The sequence below is a fragment of the Diospyros lotus genome, chromosome 4 (genome assembly GCF_014633365.1).
Source record: "Diospyros lotus cultivar Yz01 chromosome 4, ASM1463336v1, whole genome shotgun sequence".
Classification (NCBI taxonomy): Eukaryota; Viridiplantae; Streptophyta; class Magnoliopsida; order Ericales; family Ebenaceae; genus Diospyros; species Diospyros lotus.
Window position 1 is genome coordinate 2,301,574 of NC_068341.1, and position 19,385 is coordinate 2,320,958.

The 19,385-nt window shown below is 34.2% G+C and overlaps 2 protein-coding genes across 5 annotated transcripts; both read right to left on the reverse strand.

Moving 5' to 3' along the window:
- Nucleotides 1-567: 567 nt before the first annotated feature.
- On the reverse strand, nucleotides 568-2,091 carry LOC127799361 (protein LIGHT-DEPENDENT SHORT HYPOCOTYLS 4). Of its 3 annotated transcripts, XM_052333335.1 has the most exons (3): nucleotides 1,708-2,091; nucleotides 1,485-1,564; nucleotides 568-1,389 (listed from the first exon to the last, which is right to left on the reverse strand). In XM_052333335.1, exon 3 carries the CDS (start codon nucleotides 1,385-1,387, stop codon nucleotides 836-838), a length of 552 nt encoding a protein of 183 aa, XP_052189295.1. In that variant the 5' UTR covers nucleotides 1,388-1,389; nucleotides 1,485-1,564; nucleotides 1,708-2,091; the 3' UTR covers nucleotides 568-835. The 3 variants fall into 3 exon arrangements, with proteins under 3 accessions (XP_052189295.1, XP_052189294.1, XP_052189293.1); XM_052333334.1 differs by having other exon boundaries at nucleotides 1,538-2,090; XM_052333333.1 differs by lacking the exon at nucleotides 1,485-1,564 and having other exon boundaries at nucleotides 571-1,389; nucleotides 1,565-2,086.
- A 10,492-nt stretch (nucleotides 2,092-12,583) lies between these two features.
- LOC127799360 (putative E3 ubiquitin-protein ligase XBAT35) lies at nucleotides 12,584-19,124 on the reverse strand. Of its 2 annotated transcripts, XM_052333330.1 has the most exons (11): nucleotides 18,786-19,124; nucleotides 18,507-18,621; nucleotides 17,780-17,860; nucleotides 17,565-17,653; nucleotides 17,338-17,429; nucleotides 16,834-16,915; nucleotides 16,573-16,675; nucleotides 16,367-16,441; nucleotides 14,151-14,236; nucleotides 13,196-13,864; nucleotides 12,584-12,880 (listed from the first exon to the last, which is right to left on the reverse strand). In XM_052333330.1, the coding sequence occupies exons 1-10, from the start codon at nucleotides 18,885-18,887 to the stop codon at nucleotides 13,229-13,231; spliced, it is 1,461 nt and encodes a 486-aa protein (XP_052189290.1). In that variant the 5' UTR covers nucleotides 18,888-19,124; the 3' UTR covers nucleotides 12,584-12,880; nucleotides 13,196-13,228. The 2 variants fall into 2 exon arrangements, with proteins under 2 accessions (XP_052189290.1, XP_052189291.1); XM_052333331.1 differs by lacking the exon at nucleotides 16,367-16,441.
- Nucleotides 19,125-19,385: the final 261 nt, after the last annotated feature.

Sequence of the window (19,385 nt, forward strand, 5' to 3'; positions counted from 1 at the left end):
CAGTTCATCAGTGTCCTTTACCTGATCCAATGCCATCTCCTATTTGGGGAACACTGGAGATTGAAACGACGGAATAGAGAAAGGAGGGATGAATTGCACAATAAATTAATGAATGGATCCATGAGTCAATACATGATAGATATTCCAGCCAGTTACCACACACACACACACACACATATATATATATACACACACACGCGAAAGGGAAAGGATCGATCTTCACTGTATGCTTACACGCGTGGAGTTAATTAATTCCTTTGTTCTTCAGCTATCTCATCAAGTTCATGCAAATGGGTTCAGCTAGAACTCATTTTTGCCCTAAATATCAATTTATGTGCTTAAACATCAAATCTAGGTTTTCTGGGTTCTTGACAAGATGGTCTATCTACTTCTGAATATGTCTTCTGGGTATATGAATGCAAAGCCAAAAGCAAAGCATTGTATTGACGATCAGACCTAGTTACAGTTACCAAATTTGAAAAAGCAAAGTGCTGGACAAATCTGACAAATGATCACAACTGGAAAGTTGTGAATCCTTTTCTTATCTTTTCCTTTTCAAAGTCAGGAAATTTGCCAATGGCCACTAACGATTTTCAGAAATATTAATAAAAAAAGAACATATGCCCCTGGACCCTTCAAAGAGCACATAAGTTCGCATATATAGAACTTCACTTGTTTCACACACTACCAGTTCTAAAAGTTCTCAAACTGCCACTGTTTGCATTACAGAAACAAGTTCATCATTACCCAGAAATCTAAGCAAAGTTTCCCAAGGAATTAAAAACAGCAAGAAAATTAATCTTACTACTACACGTTCATTCATGTAAGCGGCTGCTTACTGAGCGCTTGGCGGAGGCAACGCTGGCGGCTGGGTCGGCGGCCGCTTTCGCTTCTTCTTCTCGTAGCTGATTCCCCTGGCTTTGGACTGCGAATCGCGCACTTCACGGAGATAGAGCCGCACGGCCCGAGTCCCGAACGGGTTGGCTTCGGGGCGGCCACCGTTTTCCTCGAAGGCGGCGCGGAGGCGGCCGATGAGAGCGTCGAGGCTGCCCCAGGCTTGGCGGAGAGGGCAGGGGCACGGCGCCGGCGGGTTGGGGTGGCCGAAGAAGGGGCAGAGGTGAGTGTGGACCTTGGTCTTGCCGAACTGGTCCAGGTAGCGCAGGAATTCGAGCACGTGTGCGCCGCTGCAGCAGGAGAGAGAGAGCGGCGGCCTGTGGTTCCGCAGGTACTGGCCAAAGGTGTTCCAGTCGCGGCGCTTCTGGTTCTCGTATCGGCTAAGAGTGGACGACGACGACGAGGAAGATGAGCCCGAGGATGGTGAGCTCATTGTGTTGTTGCTGCTCGCCATGGAGATCATGCTTGTGTTGTCTGTGTTTTTAGACTCCATTTCTACACACACACAGAAGAAAACAATAACATATCAACTTTTTCTCTTACTACCTAAATTTTAGGAAAAACAGTCGATGATTGGTAAAGAGAGTTACTGCTAAATGGGCATCTATGATATGTGCTCTAACTTCTTTAAAGGAGGAAGAACCTGGAGAGAGAGAGACTGAGAGATCACCTGAAGAGAACCTTGTTATTAGAAGTGAAATCAGAAGGGCTGAAACCAAGTCTAGCTACAATCAGATGCCACTTTCTGCCTAAGTCTAAAATAGGCAAAGTCCCCCAAGGTACAGTGATCATAGATAGATAGATTGATCTTACTTGGGTTTCATCTCTAGCGAGACAGAGGTCATGATTATGAAACCCTAGCTCTAGGAGAGAGAGGGGGGAGGGGAGGGTTTTTTCAAGTCTCTGAAGAACTCTTTTGTTTTCTTTCTTTGGAAATTTTGTTTGATCAACCTTAGAAACCCTGCAGGGGATGCTTTTTGTGGGTTAGTACCGCTGCAAATGTTTCAGGGACTGGCTAAATAGTTTTCTAGAAAAGTGGAGGGAACTAGTACAGTACCACCCTGCTAGCCTCTGATCCTAATGAGTTAAGAGAGAAGACGAAGATGAAGAAGAAGACGAAGAGTGGAAATTTGGGGGGGTTAGGGGAACCGGAACTGGAAACTAGGGTTAAAGGGTCTGCTTGGTTAGGGCTTTTGTGGAAATACAAAGAGGTGGACAGTAAGGTGAGAGCTGATGGATGGTGACAAGACAAAAGCTGATCATCTATTATTATTATTTAAAGAAAATATAATACATACACACATGTATATATATATGTATATTAAATGATGGGAATAACATGATTTTGTTTCTTTGGATTTTTCCAATCAGTATCGCCATTGATTGACAATACCTTTATTTACCAACGGAAAACCAAAAGAAGTAACCGAGCTTGGACCAAAGACGCACCAAAAACAGTAAAGTTTTTCTCAGAAAAGCTTAGCACGTTTTCCTTTTCCATAAGTTTAAAACACATTTCATAAGTTCCAGTTCATATAAAAATTATTTTATTTATTATTAATGGTGTTGTTATCAAGACACAACTTAATTTATTTGCAGCAGAGTGTCTCAAATATAATCTTTAGGAGACTTGTAGTGAAAGAAAGAAAGAAATCGATTGTACCAAAGAGGCAAAGAAAGACGTGGAAACGGTCTTGCCGAGGTGTTGCTCAATGGACCTTCGGTTGTGATCCTATGTTTGAGCCTTGGCAACAACGGGGCAGATCCTTGATTTACTCCCTTATGAATTGTGGGACTGGGTCTTGCCGAGGTGTTGCTCAATGAACCTTCGGTTGTGATCCTATGTTTGAGCCTCGGCAACAATGGGGCACATCCTTGATTTACTCCCTTATGAATTGTGGGACTAGTGCATAATTAAAAAAAAAAAAAATTTAGAGCACGAGTGATCTTTGTGTGGACATTTTGGTGCTTAATTAAGTTAATATTTGGATGAGAATGTAAAATACAAAAAAAGTTGAGTTGTAGTATGTGTAGAGTTGTGAGCGTATATTTATTAGAAATTTTTTTTTTTCATTTATACATAAGGGGAGGGAATTGATCATAGGTGGAGGGAGACTTGCAATTCTCGGCGAGTATTTCAAGCTTTCTTCTAAATTTGTAGATGATGATATTGGAGGTAGGATTGACTTTATTTTTTGAGGTCTTGAATGAATAATGTTTGGAAATCAAGTCTTTCGGAGTTTATAGTTGCTCAAAAATGTCTATCACGCAGTTTGGAGAGAGATTAATTAAGTCTAAGTGGTCTATCAAAGACTTTTGAATGATAGTGGTCAAGTAACATGTGTATTCTCAAAAAAGTCTTTCGAAAGCCTTGAGAGGGTTCTCGAGTAAAGTTGCTCAATTCTCTCTTGATTTCGGTCATTCAAGAAATCATTCAATTTTGATTACTCGAAAGATATCTCTTGGGTCGCGGGTTAACTTTATCCTTCCCAAAGCACTATTCTCCTTAAGCATAAAAAGGTTTTTCCAATAACCTCTCGGGCAATCCTAAATTCTATTTCGTAGGCTTCAATCTCTCAATAAAAGCAAAAATTGTGGTTTGAGCTGATGCCATGTAAATTTTTCGGCAAAAATAGTTATTGGTGCAAAAACTTACTACAGTATAAAGTTTGTCTTCTCTTCAAATTATAATATTTGCGAAATTAAAATGCTAAAAACATGAGAAAAAGGCATTTCCCAACATTCATTTTACAAGTTACGAGGAGTGAAGTTGAGATTCACAGTTGGAAGTTCATGACTTTACCAGAGATTTGAATTTCAAAAAATATATATATTTTATTATTTTCATTGTGGGTTTAATGAACTTATTAATTATCTATCCATCTATATATATATAATATATATATATAAAGGTCCTCACCCATAATTATGGGTTATTACTGTTTCAATAATTCTGTAACTTGCATCAAATTAAGCCTAAATGGGTGAAAATTAAATGGGTTCAAAGTCGTCCCCCACCATTGTATCAAACAAGGATTCCAATGTAACCCCACCTACCACATTTCTTTGTCTAATTAATTAATCTCTCTTTTGAGATGTAGTCAGCAACCTTGAAACCCAAGACAATCACTTCTTTTTGATAGAAATAATATTTTTTTAATGAAAAATAAATTTTATCCATATATATAGAAATATTAGATCTCGCGAAGCAAAAAGTAAACCAAGGATATAATTAATGAGCTACAATTAATTAATGCTTATAGCTAAACATATTAACATGGAAAATCCCAAGTAATTAAGTCATAATTAGGAGTAAGGCTCTTTGAAGAATTCTTTGTAGAGTGTTAATAATAATCTGTAAGTATTTAATCATCAACGTAAAGTGTTATTAATTATACATGTCAAATTTAAATATCTACGTAATATTTTTTTATTTATTTTTAAGAGATAAATGAAAAAACCCACATTGAGGCTATATTCAATATTTCATCAGGATATTTAGCTAGGTTTGAATATGAGAGGATAGGTCGGTCAGGTGGAGGTTAGTTAATAAATATAGAGAGAGAATTAATTAAATCACATATGTTATTCTAGAGCAAAATTAAATAGAATAGAAGGTTTAAAGAGGAGGAGTACTCTTAAGGAAACTTGCAAGTACTTGCCAGGGAAAATGAGGAACAAATTCAAGGGTTGCTACCCTATGCTGAAAGGGCTACCCTTGTGGAACAGCAGCCTCGTCAGCTTAATTTGTGTGATGAATTCTACAGAAAGTTTAGTAATATTCTAACCACAGACTTCATTAAGATATATATATATATATATATAGTGGAATTAATTAGCTTATTAACCTGCAGTAGTCTTGGGATTGATCAGATCATCTTGTGGGGTAACATATACAGCAATGCTTGCAAAACTTGGCTGCTGGGGCATGATGGCATGGAGGAAGAAAAGAAAAAGAAAGGCTTTGGACTACTGGAGGTGTGAGATGAAAAGAATGTAATTAATTAATGAATGAAGCTGATTTTTTGGAGGTTCAATAAATAAAAAAAAAAAAAAAGTTGGCTAGGCCTCTCTAAGCTGTTAATTAATATTAATCTCTTATATTTATGATTGATCATCAGAGTTCTGTCTTGATGTTAATATTTATAAGAAAAAATAAATTAGTTCTCTAATATAATCTTCGACACTTAAGTCAGTAAAATAAATAAACAATGAATGCATAATGAGTAGCAAGAGTCTCTTTTTTTGGATGACGCTCCATCATGGATGCCCCCACCAACCGACCCCTTAATACGGTGAGGGGATTAAATCAGGAACCACAGTAGTCATGAGCAGCAAGAGTCTCTTGATTTACTTGTGGGGGTCATAACTTTTATATAAATAAGGTGAATTGGGATATTTAAAGTTATTTTTCAAATTCTTGAGCTCGTTTACCTTGAATTGGAGGAAAATCTGTTATATCGATCCTTAGATCCCAGAGAAGGGTAGTATATATCGAGAATAAGTAAAAATAACACAAACTGGATACCTTTTGAGCTGAATATATGTAAAGAACTCTCGAGTTAAGCGTGTTTGAACTGAGAAAGTTTAAGGATGGGTGATCTTTAAGAAATTTACGTAGGCCCATCAGAATAAGTTATTTTGATCATTTCTATCGTTCGATGCAGGATGTTACAGGTGGTATCAGAGTCGACCTTTGGTGAAGACGATCTGATAAAGGCGGGGAGTGGAGCTGGGGAGTAAGGGCCTGAACAAAGAACGACTATTAACAGGCTTCTAGGATGGCAGCCCCCAAAGGGGAGAAGATCTAGGACCAATTGTAAAGTCACATGACGATGACGTCATGATGTGCTCAAGGGGGAGAATGTAATACCTTTAGAGCTCAGAGAATGGTAGTATATATCGAGGATAAGTAAGGAAGAAAACAACATCAGCTGGATACTTTTTTAGGCTGAATGTAGACAAAAAACTCTCGGGTTAAGTGTGCTTGAGCTGAGGAAGTTTAAGGATACGTAACCCTTGAGAAGTTCGCGTAGGTCCATCAGAACAAGTTGTTCCGATCCTTCCTATCGCTCAATGCGGGATGTTACAAAATCCATTGAGTTTAAGTTGCACGAAAATAAAAAGGGAAACAAATATGATACGAAATGAAAATAGAGAAAAACATTTAACCAAAAAAAAAAAAAGAGTAGAAAAGGAAAATGGGGCGATGCACGTAAATAAAAAAATATAGGGATCTTTTATGTAAATATAAATTTAATATAGAAAATTATATATGAAACATTAATATATAATATAACTTTAAATATTATATATTATATATTATAATATATAATATGAAAAAATTTCTTATATTTTTATATTATATAATATATGAAATTTTTTTCATCTTTATCATCTTTTTTGGATGAAGACGTATTTATGATATTTTTTAATATTACTAAACAAATCCAAAACGATTTATACATTCTAGAAATAGCCCCCAAAAAGGTTTTCTTTGGTATTTATTAGTGTTTTAGTATAGAAAATATTTTGAAAACATCGAAATAACACCTCCGACCGAATTTTTCGAAAATAAAATGAGTTGAAATACTTAGAGTTATTTTCGATACTCCAAACCTAAAATATCTCAAGCGAACAACAATAATTATAATTTTTAGGATCATCTCAAAAGTTCTCAAACTCCTATATCTCGAGATCTGCCAGTTGGTAGAGATTATAATTGAAGAGTTAAATTTTGGTATTTATTATTTAAATTTAAACTAAATTAAAAAACACTTATTATATTTATATTACTTAACACGTAACAATATGCGATTAATTATATTCTAAATATAAATTAATACTTTCACTCTTTATGAGTAATGTCCATGAAGCTTGGGTACTCATAGGCCAGTAGAAATTTTAGTCCTCAAACTCAGTTATTGAGCTCATGGAGTGACAAACTAAAGCACTAAAGCTTTATAATAAAAAACTTGAGCTTTAATAACGTTAATCTAAAACTTTCTATACATGAATATGTAGTATGGGTCATCTTAATTATTTCAAAATAAAGTGTATTTATTATATTTAGATAATTATATTAACTTAATGATAAATGTATTGTGTTTTGAACTATTTAATTAACTAATAAAATTATTTAAATATTAAAAATAAGATATATGTGTTATTGTAATAAGTATTAGTTATCGATATAGTATACCCACATAGACTTAATTTTGGCATTTGCGTGTAACGCATTTGCTTGAGGTTACAATAAACAATTTGTATTTAGGTTTCCTTTTTTTATATTTTAAAATATAAAGAGCGAAACTTTAGTGATTAATCAAATTTAGGTCAAAGTGTGAGCAAGAGATTGAATGATCTCATATTAAGAGACTCGAGTGAACTTAAACTAAAGGATTAAGTGACCTTTGTTAGAAGTTTCTTAGTTTGACATCATATGGGTCTGTTGAGTCTTCGTTTCTTTTAAGTCTAAGAATTTTTTAAACTTTTTTCTTGAGTTTATCTTTATGCATAATAAATATATTTTATTATTTATAGATATATAAGATAGTATAAAACAAATGAGCAAATAATTAATGATTCCTAACAATTTAGCACATTTAGACTTTTTTTGCCATAATAAATAATTAAATCTAAATTTAAATAAAATTGATTTATTAAAATAATTTAATTAGCTCGCCAAGAGTGATAATTTTCTTTTTGCGTCCGTACAACCCAACTGGCTCGACCCACCAGAAGTCGCGTGTGGGCTACGACTACGAGCCCGGCAAAATCCGCTATTCTTAATTGAGCGATGTGACTTGCACTTTAGGCCATGTGCTTGACATGGCCTGTAGCCAAACACAGCCCAATGAGAGAAATTTATAAATTTATATATTCTAAAACTAATTTTTTTCTACAAATAAAAATTTCATTAAAAACAATAAAAAAAGTTTACAAAATTAAGGTAAGGTATACCCTTAAACTTTACAATAAAAGATCAAATTAGAACATTTAAACAACTAATAAAAAATATTCAATTATTATAACATTAAGAGAAATATATACTATCGTCAAAAAAAATCTTCATCAACGTTACATTTTGAATTCATTCAGAAGAAATAATTTTTTTAAAAATTATTTAGGATGCATAAATATACTCGTAGGTCAAACTACTATTCTAAGCGAGTGTTGACATTTGTGACAATTGATTATTTTTTTTTGTCACAACTAATGAACATTTGAGAATGATAAAAACTAAAGCAAAAATGGTATTGATGACACGTCCTATTGAAAGTCTAATACTTCACTAATAATCATTTATTGATCACTGATTAAATAATAACTAATAAATATCCAATTATTTGGTGTTATTACAAGTGTCAAATTTGTATGTTTGTGTAGCATTTTCAAAACTAGAAAGTGTGCTCAAGAAAATATAAAGTAAAAATAGTTTGTTGAATGAGTATTTCTGTAGGTAGTATTTGTTAAAATGAGTAAGATAAGAATATATCAAAATAAGGTTGAAATACTTATCGAACCAAAATATGAAATGATTAAAATAAGCCTAATAAGTATTTCAAAAATTTTATCAAACTGTTTATTAAATTTTTTAGAATATACTAGAGGACATATGCATCATTTTTTTTCTTATATGTAAGATCTAAAATATGTTTATTTAGAGGAGGGAGAGATAAGGATATCTGAAAAATGCCAAATAAGAAGTCCTGTGATTTCTTTTTCAATGGTCGTCAAATAAATTTAACAAACACATTAAAAATGACAAATGTTTAGAATACTTTTCATATCTTATATTTTTTTTATCTATATCTTAATTAACAAACATTATCTTAGTATATTATGATATACTCGATTCATCCTTTTAAGCGTATAGAATAGAGAATATAGGATGAAATGATATGTGATGAATCAAAAAATAAAGATGAAAAAGTAATGTCGAGTTTATTATTTGAAAAGAATAAAATGTAAATGAGTGTAATATAATTTTAGTTTATTTGGAAGATGAACGGGAAGGGACAGATTAGGGAAAAAAAGAAAAGAAATAAAGTTACAATTATATCCCTTCACTTTTGAAATAATTAAACAAGTGAAAAATTATAAAGTTAAGAGAGTAAAATTAAGGTAAAGGAAAGATAAAAAAGGAGTCATTTATCCTCTTTTTCTCTCCTTTCTATTATGAGGTTTTCGTTAAAACTAAGTGAAAGATCTCCTTTTTGGTCTCATCCTATCCCTTTTGTTTCGTACGTTATCTAAAGATAACAGAAAGAGCATGAAGGCCTTAATTAGGATAATGATTAGGGGCCAATAAATTTATTTTATTCACAAAAATTCATATCATGAAAAGCATTAGAATATGTTAACAAAATTATAATTAAACTTAATTAAGTGTGATACACACCTTTCTGATTCATTCCTTTAAGGCCTTCAATCCTTTGATGGGAGCTACTTAAAATTACATTTTTGCGATGAATTAATTATAAATTGATACGTGTTTCATAGGTACTCATCTTGTCAATATTGATTATTAACTTAATTAATAGACTCTATTTCAAATACAAAAAGCCCACTTTTTTTAGAAGTCTACTATTTAATATTTTAATTTTTCATTCTTAAAAAAATAATTGTTTTAAACATAATGGCAATCATTCATTTTTCTTATCTAATATAATCATATCGAATAACAACAGATAGTGGGTATGTAAAAATAATTTGGTTTAACAAAAACCTTTGAGTAAAGAAGTCGCTAAAGATTTAGAGATTACTTTAAGCAAAGTGTATGCTAATCTTAGAAATATATATGTATCAACATGTAGGATAGCAAACAAAAGAATCAATACACAAGCATTTGCTTTTGTCATCTCTTGCTTAACCTTTACTTTAAGTGAAGAAAAGTAGAGTATGGAAATGATGCAAAGATTGATCAATCTCCCCCTTAAATGAGAAGAGACATTTCAACTAACCATTTTTGGTACAATATTTATCTTAGAGATATCATTAAATATAATAAATTAACATCTTAATAGAGAGTTAAAATTAATTTCTTTTTGTGCCCGAGGGTAACTAAATCTACTAAAGACCAAAACGATACATGGCCATGTTCTTGAGTGGTGTGTCATTTCAAAAAAATGATCATGTGTCACCGTCTCTTTCTCTTATTAGTGGCGAGTACGGGCTTAGAGTGATTTGAGAAATATGAGTCAAACATTAATTAAAATTATATTTATAGGTTATATCATAAAAAATGATTTAGTGAAAATCATGCTTAGGTAATCTAAGTTAGGGCTATATAAACCCTAAATTTTAGAGATAAGGGAATGTCAAAAACTCTAAGCTATTTGTTATTACATTCTTTTATTCATTCTCTAATATTCGAATACTAATTTAATCATATAAAATTACTTATTTGTTGGGTCTGACAAATGACCATGTGTCACCATCTTTTTCTTTGGTTAATGGGAGGTATGGGCTTGGAGTGATTTGAGAAGTATGACTCAGACATCAACTAAAATCATACTTATAGGTTATATCATATAAAATGATTAAGTGAAAATGATGTTTAGGTCATCTCAGTTAGGATTATATAAACCCTAAATTCTATAGATAAGAGAGATGTCAAAAACTTTAACCCATTTATTATTATATTCTTTTATTCATTCTCTAATATTCGAATACTGATTTAATTATATAAAATTACTCATTTGTTAGATTTGACAAATGATCATGTGTCACCATTTTTTTCTCTAGTTAATGGGGGTTTGAGGTTCAAAATGGTTTCAAAAGTATGGATTAGACATCAACTAAGATCATACTCATATATTACATGATGAAAAATTATTTAGTCAAAATCATATTTATAGATCATCTCAATTAGAACTATATAGACACTAAATTCTAGAGATAAAAAGGAGATGTCAAAAACCTTAATCCATTTATTACTACTTTCGTTTACTCATTCTCTAAGATCTGAATATTAATTTAATTGTCAAAAATTATTTTAAAAGAGAAAAATCTTATACTTAGATAAGTTTAACAAGCGATACTCCGAATCCCAATTTTGAGACACGATCATTTTGTGCCCTTTCAATGACTTTATCTAGGCTTTCTTTGGAACAATGGCTTACAGCTTGAATTTTGTGGCATGTAATTAATCTTGTAATTAAATAGCCTAATTCACTGCTGCTTGTTCCCAAGAGTGAATCCTCTCTTTCTTTATTTATCCTGTAATGTTAAATCAATCTACCTCTCTTTATTTATCCTGTAAAGTTAAATCAATCTAAAGCAACTTGGTACGGTATGCATTGCATTAGCCGAAATTAGATGATTCTCAATTATTAGCTTCTTGATATTTGACTCTTTCCCAGAAGGGATTAAAAATTTTAGTGGGTTTTTAAATTTAATCTGTAAAATATTAAAAATTAAAATAGATTTAAAAAATCACTAAATTTTTCAAACATAATAACGTGAAAAATTATGTATCGTTCAGTTCACTTGATTTTTCAATTTGAATATCATATTTGTCTATCTTATTATTCTCAACAAAAGGTTGCAGCCTTTGCTAAGAGTAAAATAATTCAATCTAGGAGATTTGAGTCGAGTGTTGATAAATTCGCCATTCAACCCTTATTATTATTTTTTTTTTCACTCTTATTGAAATCATGATATTGTGATAAAGTAGTGATACTAAGTTTGAAATCTTTGTAAATCTTAACTGCTCTCTAATTAAAATTTCAAATGATAAAATCTTAATTATAAGAAAAAAAAAGTTAGAAGAAGGATAATTGATCTATTTATCTTCATTAGACAATCTTATGTTGTCCGTCACGACTCCACCGAGAGTGTTTCACAAGATGGGGTGACACACACAACAGAGGAGTGTTGAGGTGGGGGTGAGGGTGAGGTCCACATCCAACAATATAAGATTTTGTCCACCACAAATAACATATCAATTCCGTGTTACATGGACTATTTATAGTTTCTTCATTTCTTTTAAGAAACAATGAACAGGTTATCAGTCTGCATTCGCACGTAATTTTATTGGTCAAGACCTGAGATATTTCTAACCTTTTGATTAGCTGTTTGCAATTATTGCCTGTAACTGTGTAAGTCAATCATATATATATATATATATATATATACATACCGATCATTCACTCCAGTATATTAGTTCTTATAGTTTTCAGGTTGATCTTGTTCATGTGACAGATTACATAAATAGTTAATTAATCTCAATATCCTTTAATTCCATGATTGTTTAGTTGATAAAAAAGTTGCTAATTCTAAACCAGTATATCATCTTATATTAGCCAAAGTTTCACCCACAAAAATCTAAATCCAGGAAGATTAAATAAAATTAGAGAGTGGCGTTTTAAACAGTTTAATGCAACTTTTTGAACAGTATGAATATGGACATAATGTTATGCCCCCACAATCACATGACAGGTGTAAAAGATATTCAACATAACCCTACGATTGGACCTTTCTCACTAATTGAAATTTATCAGTAGTCTACAGGAGAGAAAAAAAGGGTCATGATTAAACCTTTAGTTGCACAAGAGAGAAGCATCTTCTTCTTGCCATTTCCATCCTCTCCAGAGCTCCCTACCAAAATGATGAACAGATCCTCGTATACATGTGTAAGTGCAAAGCAAATTAGCCAGTGGCAAGGACTTTATACTGCAATCACTTGTGGGAAGAACAATAATATAACACAAGACAGGAGTTTTGATGACAGATCTTGATCCAGAAAGGGGAACTAAATACATATAGGCTTGTAAGCTTCAGTCTCTCCGGACTGGCACTTCCATTTCCCTTATACAAGAAGAAATGGCAACCGTTCAATCCACATCTCACTAGATGAAAGGAAAAAAAACCACATTTGTTTATCAACAAGTTTTACATTTGCATCTCTTCATAAGGAGGACACACTGGGTACTAGGGTATGGTAGTTGATCGGCAACTCCTGCACCGCTGTATCTCCCACCTGCAAAAGTTCAAGACAGGCTAAGATATCATGCTAGTTCAAGCATTTGCACGAGATGTTATTTGCTGTGGTGGGTTTTGGGGAGGTGGATAGGTAGCGTCAATTTCAATTGTTCACTTATCTTCCCTCACAGTTGTCATTATCATTCTCTAAGACACTTTCGCTCCTATCTTAAAGTTGAATTATCATATGCGCCATGGATTAAAAAAAAAAAAAAACCTTGAAACAAGTACTGCTAAATGCATTTAAATGGTTGAGCAAGTATCTGAGAGAAGATATCAGAAGTTTAATTAAAGCTAATGTAAATTCACTAACCATATTCAGCTTTCGCATATCCTGCTTCGATGATTAAACAGCATACAGCCGTATAATCTCATCAATCTTGGCCCGACAAACAGGGCAGCCCCACTTCTTGGATTTAATCTCATTCAAACATGACATGCAACCAGCCATATGACCACATGGGATGCATGCCCCCTCAACTGGAGCATCCAAGCATATTACACATGATGAAGAACCTGTATCGTCTTTCCTTTCATCTGCCTTAGCAGGTAAGTTCGCCACCAAAGGAGAAGACACCTCAACAGAGCTGGAATCAATGGATGGATAATGAATTGGACCATCATCTGCAACCGCATTCTCAACCGGTGGGGCTGACGGAATTGATGCAGGAGGAGGAATCTCAGGCATTGTTTGGATCACAGCAGGAATGCCACTAGGACCAACTTCCTGGAGTTTGTTCCCGCTGCTTTTTCCTAACGGAGGAGCAGGGGCAGCCGTCGTGCCCCAACCACCATGACTGCTGGAAGACACATTTGCTTGAGAGCTAGGATTAACATCAATATAAGGTGGTCTTGCTTCCATAGCAGAAGATTGGATGGATGCGCTGAGTGCCATGGCTAGTTCTAGATCCTCTACAGATGACGGGGCAGTTGCTGGGACAACAGGTGTTTGGGTGTTGAAAGGAAAATTAGGATGTGCTACCTGAATATTTGAAGAGGCACAGTAGATTGTAAGTATCTTGTAACAGGTTCAAAATAATCTGCATACAAATTCAACATGCCCTGGTCCAAATAAAAGGACAGAGTTCAAAAAGCTTTTTGCAGGTTACAAGTTGTATTCCAAGAACTCATTTATTCCTTCATGGAAAAAGAAAAAGGAAAATTTTTGTTCATAATGTATACGATGAAGTTCCTTGGCAATTTAGCTTGCATGATTCCATCACAAGCAGAACATGAGAAAGTATATTAACTTAGAAATCCAGTAGTACCTGCGGAATTCCTTTGCATGCATTGCAAAACCACTGCAATTGTTGTTTGTCACTTTCCTTTGTTGGTGCAAGTTTAATGCGTGATTCTGCAGCCAAAAAAGGATAAAAAAGAATGAAGTTCAGATGCATTAACCTTGTAAGACAGCTTAAGACACTATTCTGTAAAGTACTAGTAACACCAAGCAAACACTTCTATGAAAAAACTACCCAAGAGTTAAGTTCTCTGCAAACCCTCAAAAGTTTTGAGGTAGCAGTGATTCCCCGTCCATTTTACTATATGTCTGGAGAAACAGAGAACACACAAGGCTATTTTCTAAAGAACAGTTTTGAGGGGGAAATTATTTATTTATTTATTTTATTTTTTGTGTTGGGGGGTGGGGGGCAGTGTTCTGTGAATCTGACTGAAAATTGTTTTCGAGAACAGCTGCATGGCATAAGTACATCAACTAAATCCTGTTTCAGTTTTACAGTGGACAATCGGTGTTCTCCCCATGTCCTGATAAAAACCATCAGGTTAAAACAGAAAACAGTCAATGATAAGCAGTCGATATTTCCTCAAAAGTGAGGGAGTCTTGAAGCATGCAATACGTGTCTTTGGTTGAAGTCAGACTTGTGATTGATGTGTCAGGAACAAACATTAATAGAAACTGGGGCTCCTGATTTCTTTTATAACATTTAAAATTTCTTCTTCTCTGGTTCTCTCTCTCTCTCTCTCTCTGATTGACATTGCCATTAAAGGATTTTCTCACTTAATATTGAACAGATTCGTCATTTATTTATCAGAAGCCCATATAGTTTTTGTTGGCTACTTGTTACAGTGGTTGAAATAGAGGTAAATTTTGAGCTAGGTCATAGAATTAAACTGCCCTCCGCTCTCTCTTGGCTTTCCCCTGCCCTCTCTACCAATACATGTGTTAATCTTGTTCCATTTCTGCAAGGAAACTCTGGCACAACCTTAAGTTCTGCCCCAGTACACTCACTGGACTCTTAGGGCTAATTCTGTCAGTTCTGGTCTCTCAGCCACACTGACCTCAGATGACAACCCTTAAACTCTCCTCTTATTAGTGGCAGATCCACCACTGTCCTCAGATATTACATGAAATAAATAAATAAATATATATATACATATATATATATAGAGAGAGAGAGAGAGAGATCAGTTAGGCACCTGGTTAAATTCCAAAATCCAAAAGAATATATATTTATTTTTTCCAGAAAAATCCCTATACAAGTATATATACATAAATTTGATAAAACCAGGTTGGCTCCGAAGAAGAACAAGATGAGGAAGGAGAAGAAGAAATTGGCCGATCTGTTGTACAGAGAATTGAACTATGACTTCAGATCCGATGATTAATTTAAAGACAAGGTTCTCCACTTATGGTTATGGTCTCAGATTGAACCCATTTGAGGCCAACTTTTCTCAGACTTGGCCCCAAAACCAGCCCATAATCATGGCTCCTTGTTCAAAACCATAAAAAAAAAAAAAAAACGAGTGCAGACAACCAATTCCGAAAGGGCTCAATGTTCAATCTGCTATTGAAATTCAAAATGGTTGGGGGAGTTCTTTTGCAATTGAGATTCTAGAGAAAAAATGCCAAAGTATTTTAATAGAGATGTAAAATAAGGGCAAAGCTGAAATTGCTTTTCTCCATTGATTTCAGTAATTTGCTGAGTGATTAGTTTGACTTTGTCTTCTAGGGGTAGTTTAATCTATTAGGATATACAGATAGTGCTTGAATGGATAATTCTACTCATGGGTATATTTAAAATACTTGCTCTTAAGAGGACAAGTTGGGCAGGAGACTAAAGAAATAGTTAAGCAAATATAAGAATCTATAACAGAAATATATAGTGCTAAATCAGAAATGGAAGCAAAAACATACATTAACCAATATGGGTTTCAAAATTATGCTTCTGGACAATAGCATTATAGAACAAATAACACCTGCATGGTGTCAAGTAGACACTAGACACAAAACAACCAGTCCAAAGCCAAGGCTTTTGTTTGGACATCATAAATGACATGCAACAGAGAAAACTAAGAACCTCACTTAAAGAGTTTCTATATTTGTTTACTCTCTTTTTATTTATTTAGATAAACAGGGAGTATTTTTAATTTTCTTGCTTATGCTCAGATTTTATTTTATTTTTCTCATATTATCTTCCAGTAGACTATTTTAAGTTCTAATAAGTCCAAAATTTAATGTACTTACGCCTAACTCCTCGTGGCCTACACCTTCCCCCTCGGGAGGACAAGACACCTCGCCTTCGCCTCCAGCGTCTTGGGACTATGCATGAACACAAGATCAATTAAGGTATGAACAGACACTCACCAACTCTATAAACAAAAGCAAACTTTCACCTCCAACTAGGTGAAGGTATTGGTTCATGAAAAAACAAAACTAAGTTAAGGAATTACTTGCAGCAATATCAGAAATGATCACTGCAGGATCAGGCTGGTTAAAGTTTGGTTCTTCCATATTGGCTTTCCATAATGCAATAAGAGTGCGAGGCTGGGCATCCTGCTCATATATAAAAATTACTGTGTTAGTTAAACATAGCTGACTCAAACTCAAGTATCAACTATATATAAGTGGCAGAGTAATAGCCATAACAGCATAAGCAAATTCAGGACAAATCCTGATTAATCTGGTCATTTGACCAATTGGAAAGAAAATACCTGCAAACTAGAATATATGGCAAGCTCCAACTTGAAAGGTTTTGCAAGTTTACGGGAACCACATGGTAAAACAACCACCCAACTGCCAATGTGCAAGAAGTAACAGCATTAGCATTTTGTAGTTTATGAGAATACTTCTTGTAGAAAATAAAATGAAAATGTTAGGATGTTTTAGAATGCATCTAATACATCCAGACATTCAGTTTTCCTTCATAAACATACAACATAATTTTTTTTTTTTTTTTTGGGGGGGGTGTGTAGGAATTAAGAAACATACAAAAAGGTTAACTGAAATTATAAACACCACGCCTTTGTGGCATGTCAGTCTTAATATGCTTGCCATCTACTGAAGTTTGCAAAAAAATGTGTAACTTGATGCAAGCAGCCATGTCTCCACAATATTGTTTAACAAAGACTATACATTCGTCCTACCAAACACACAATTAAGGTCTACCTCTTATTTTGCAATCTAGAGTAATTTCATCGAATAAAACTTATACTCACACATTTCTTGAAAGCAGTTGGGGAGCTAGTGCTTCAAGAAAGCTTGGACCATAAAGCTCACGCAGCCAACCAGAGAATAAGCATAAGTGATTCTAAGCAGTAATAAGTAAAGAAAGAAAAATTGTTACTTGAATATAGGAAAAAAGCAAAAAGAAAAAAGATATTGCTAGGTAATACAAAAGCATAAAAACAAGAAAGTGAAAATGACATCACAAACTTTAGAATACCTCAATTGCACGAACAACATTGCTGTAACCCTTAGCTCTAGCAACATCAAGTGGAGTTTGACAATCATCATTCATCACTAATGCATTTGCTGAACACAAAATGTTCATCTATTAAAACAGTTTTGGTAGTAGAGAAGGCATTGATTCTTACTTGCCAAAAACTTAAGCACATTGTAATATTCAATCTCTAACCAACAAGATAATAGTACACATACCTCCATGTGAAAGAAGTAACTTAACTGTTTGTTCTAGGCCTCTCTTTGCTGCATGATGTAATGGAGTCCCAGCAATACGACCTAAAACAATAATGAAAATTTTTGACAAAAATGAGTAAAAGCTAAAACATGTGCATACCATCCAATATTGAACCACTGTTGGTTATTTATATTGGTATTCTGCACCATGGAGACATGACGTAAAATATAAACATGACAAAAGAACATATTGAAAAAAATCAAGGAGCCATAATCCAACTGCACCGTGTTTCCCTCAAAGCCAAAAAACATGCAATGCAACTACGTATTGCATATTTAATATCTGCATTGAAATTTAGGGGTCAAAAAAGAATCCCTGAAAAAGGAAAAGGTGATGCGGTAATCTTTTTCATAGAAAGTCAAATCCTGATGGAATAAACATGTTCATTATGCAATCTTCAGCCGTAAAGCAATTCATCACGCTTTTTACCACAGTTCACAGAAGCTTGGGAATCACCACAAGCAATCCCTTTAGTCAGATAGTCTGTCTTACTAATCAGTCCCACTCCGCATTGGTGTAGGAGTCAGCCAAATGAGTATGGAAATTTGATAGAAGTAAAAACCCCAAGCCAAGGAAAATTCACGGTAAGTCAAATATCTATCCCCCTCAAAACACAGTAAAATGCTTCTAAAAAAACGAAGCCGAAACCCATGAAATGCTTTTCAGAAAGAATAATAAAGAACGTACCTGGACGATATGCATTCACATTAGCACCCAATTCTATCAAAGTTTTTGCAACATTATACAGTTCTGAATTCATACAAGCCAGAATTAACGGAGTCTTCCCTTCCCTATCAATCCACTGCACAAAAGCAACCATATTTTTCATCTAATCAACACATGAGCTCCTCACTCAAACCAAAATCGATCAAATTACCGTCACGAATACATACACAATTATTATTTACATGTATATATGTATGTGAGCATAAAATAAGCAAGCGGGGGAGAAGGACGATCCTGTACCTCGAGCCCTGCGCCGTCTTTGCGAAGATTTTTGATTCCCTCGACGTTACCATAACTGACTTGCTGATACAGCAATTCGTCTTTCGATTGCTGTTGCCCCATTTCAATCCCAAAAGTTCCTAGGGCTTGGGATGAAATTCACCAAGATCAAGTATTTGAAGTAATCGCCGGATAACGGTGTTCCTCGGCGAGAAAATTGGGGAATTTTCTCGGGGAAATTCGGGAAGGAAAGTGGAAGCGATCAAGGGGCTCGCCCCTCTGAATGGATCATATATGGACTATGGTCTTGGATTTGAATGGTATGATTGCAATGGTTTGCCAAATATGGGGGTGCAAGTAGAAATAATTGAAAACTGGGCGATTTCTTAGTCAGGAAGGTAAGAGGTTTACCTAATTTCATAATAATCTCATTAATTTCGGAACCGCGTAAGGTGGGGCCTCCGCCATCGACGTGAAACGACAAGTCAATTGAGCGTATTATCATTATTATCACTCTCAAATCTCAATTACTGGGGGCGCCGGTTTTTCCTATTTTGAAAAACAATATTTATTAATTATTTAGTATATTATTCTCATATTAAAAATGAGTATATAGTTTTT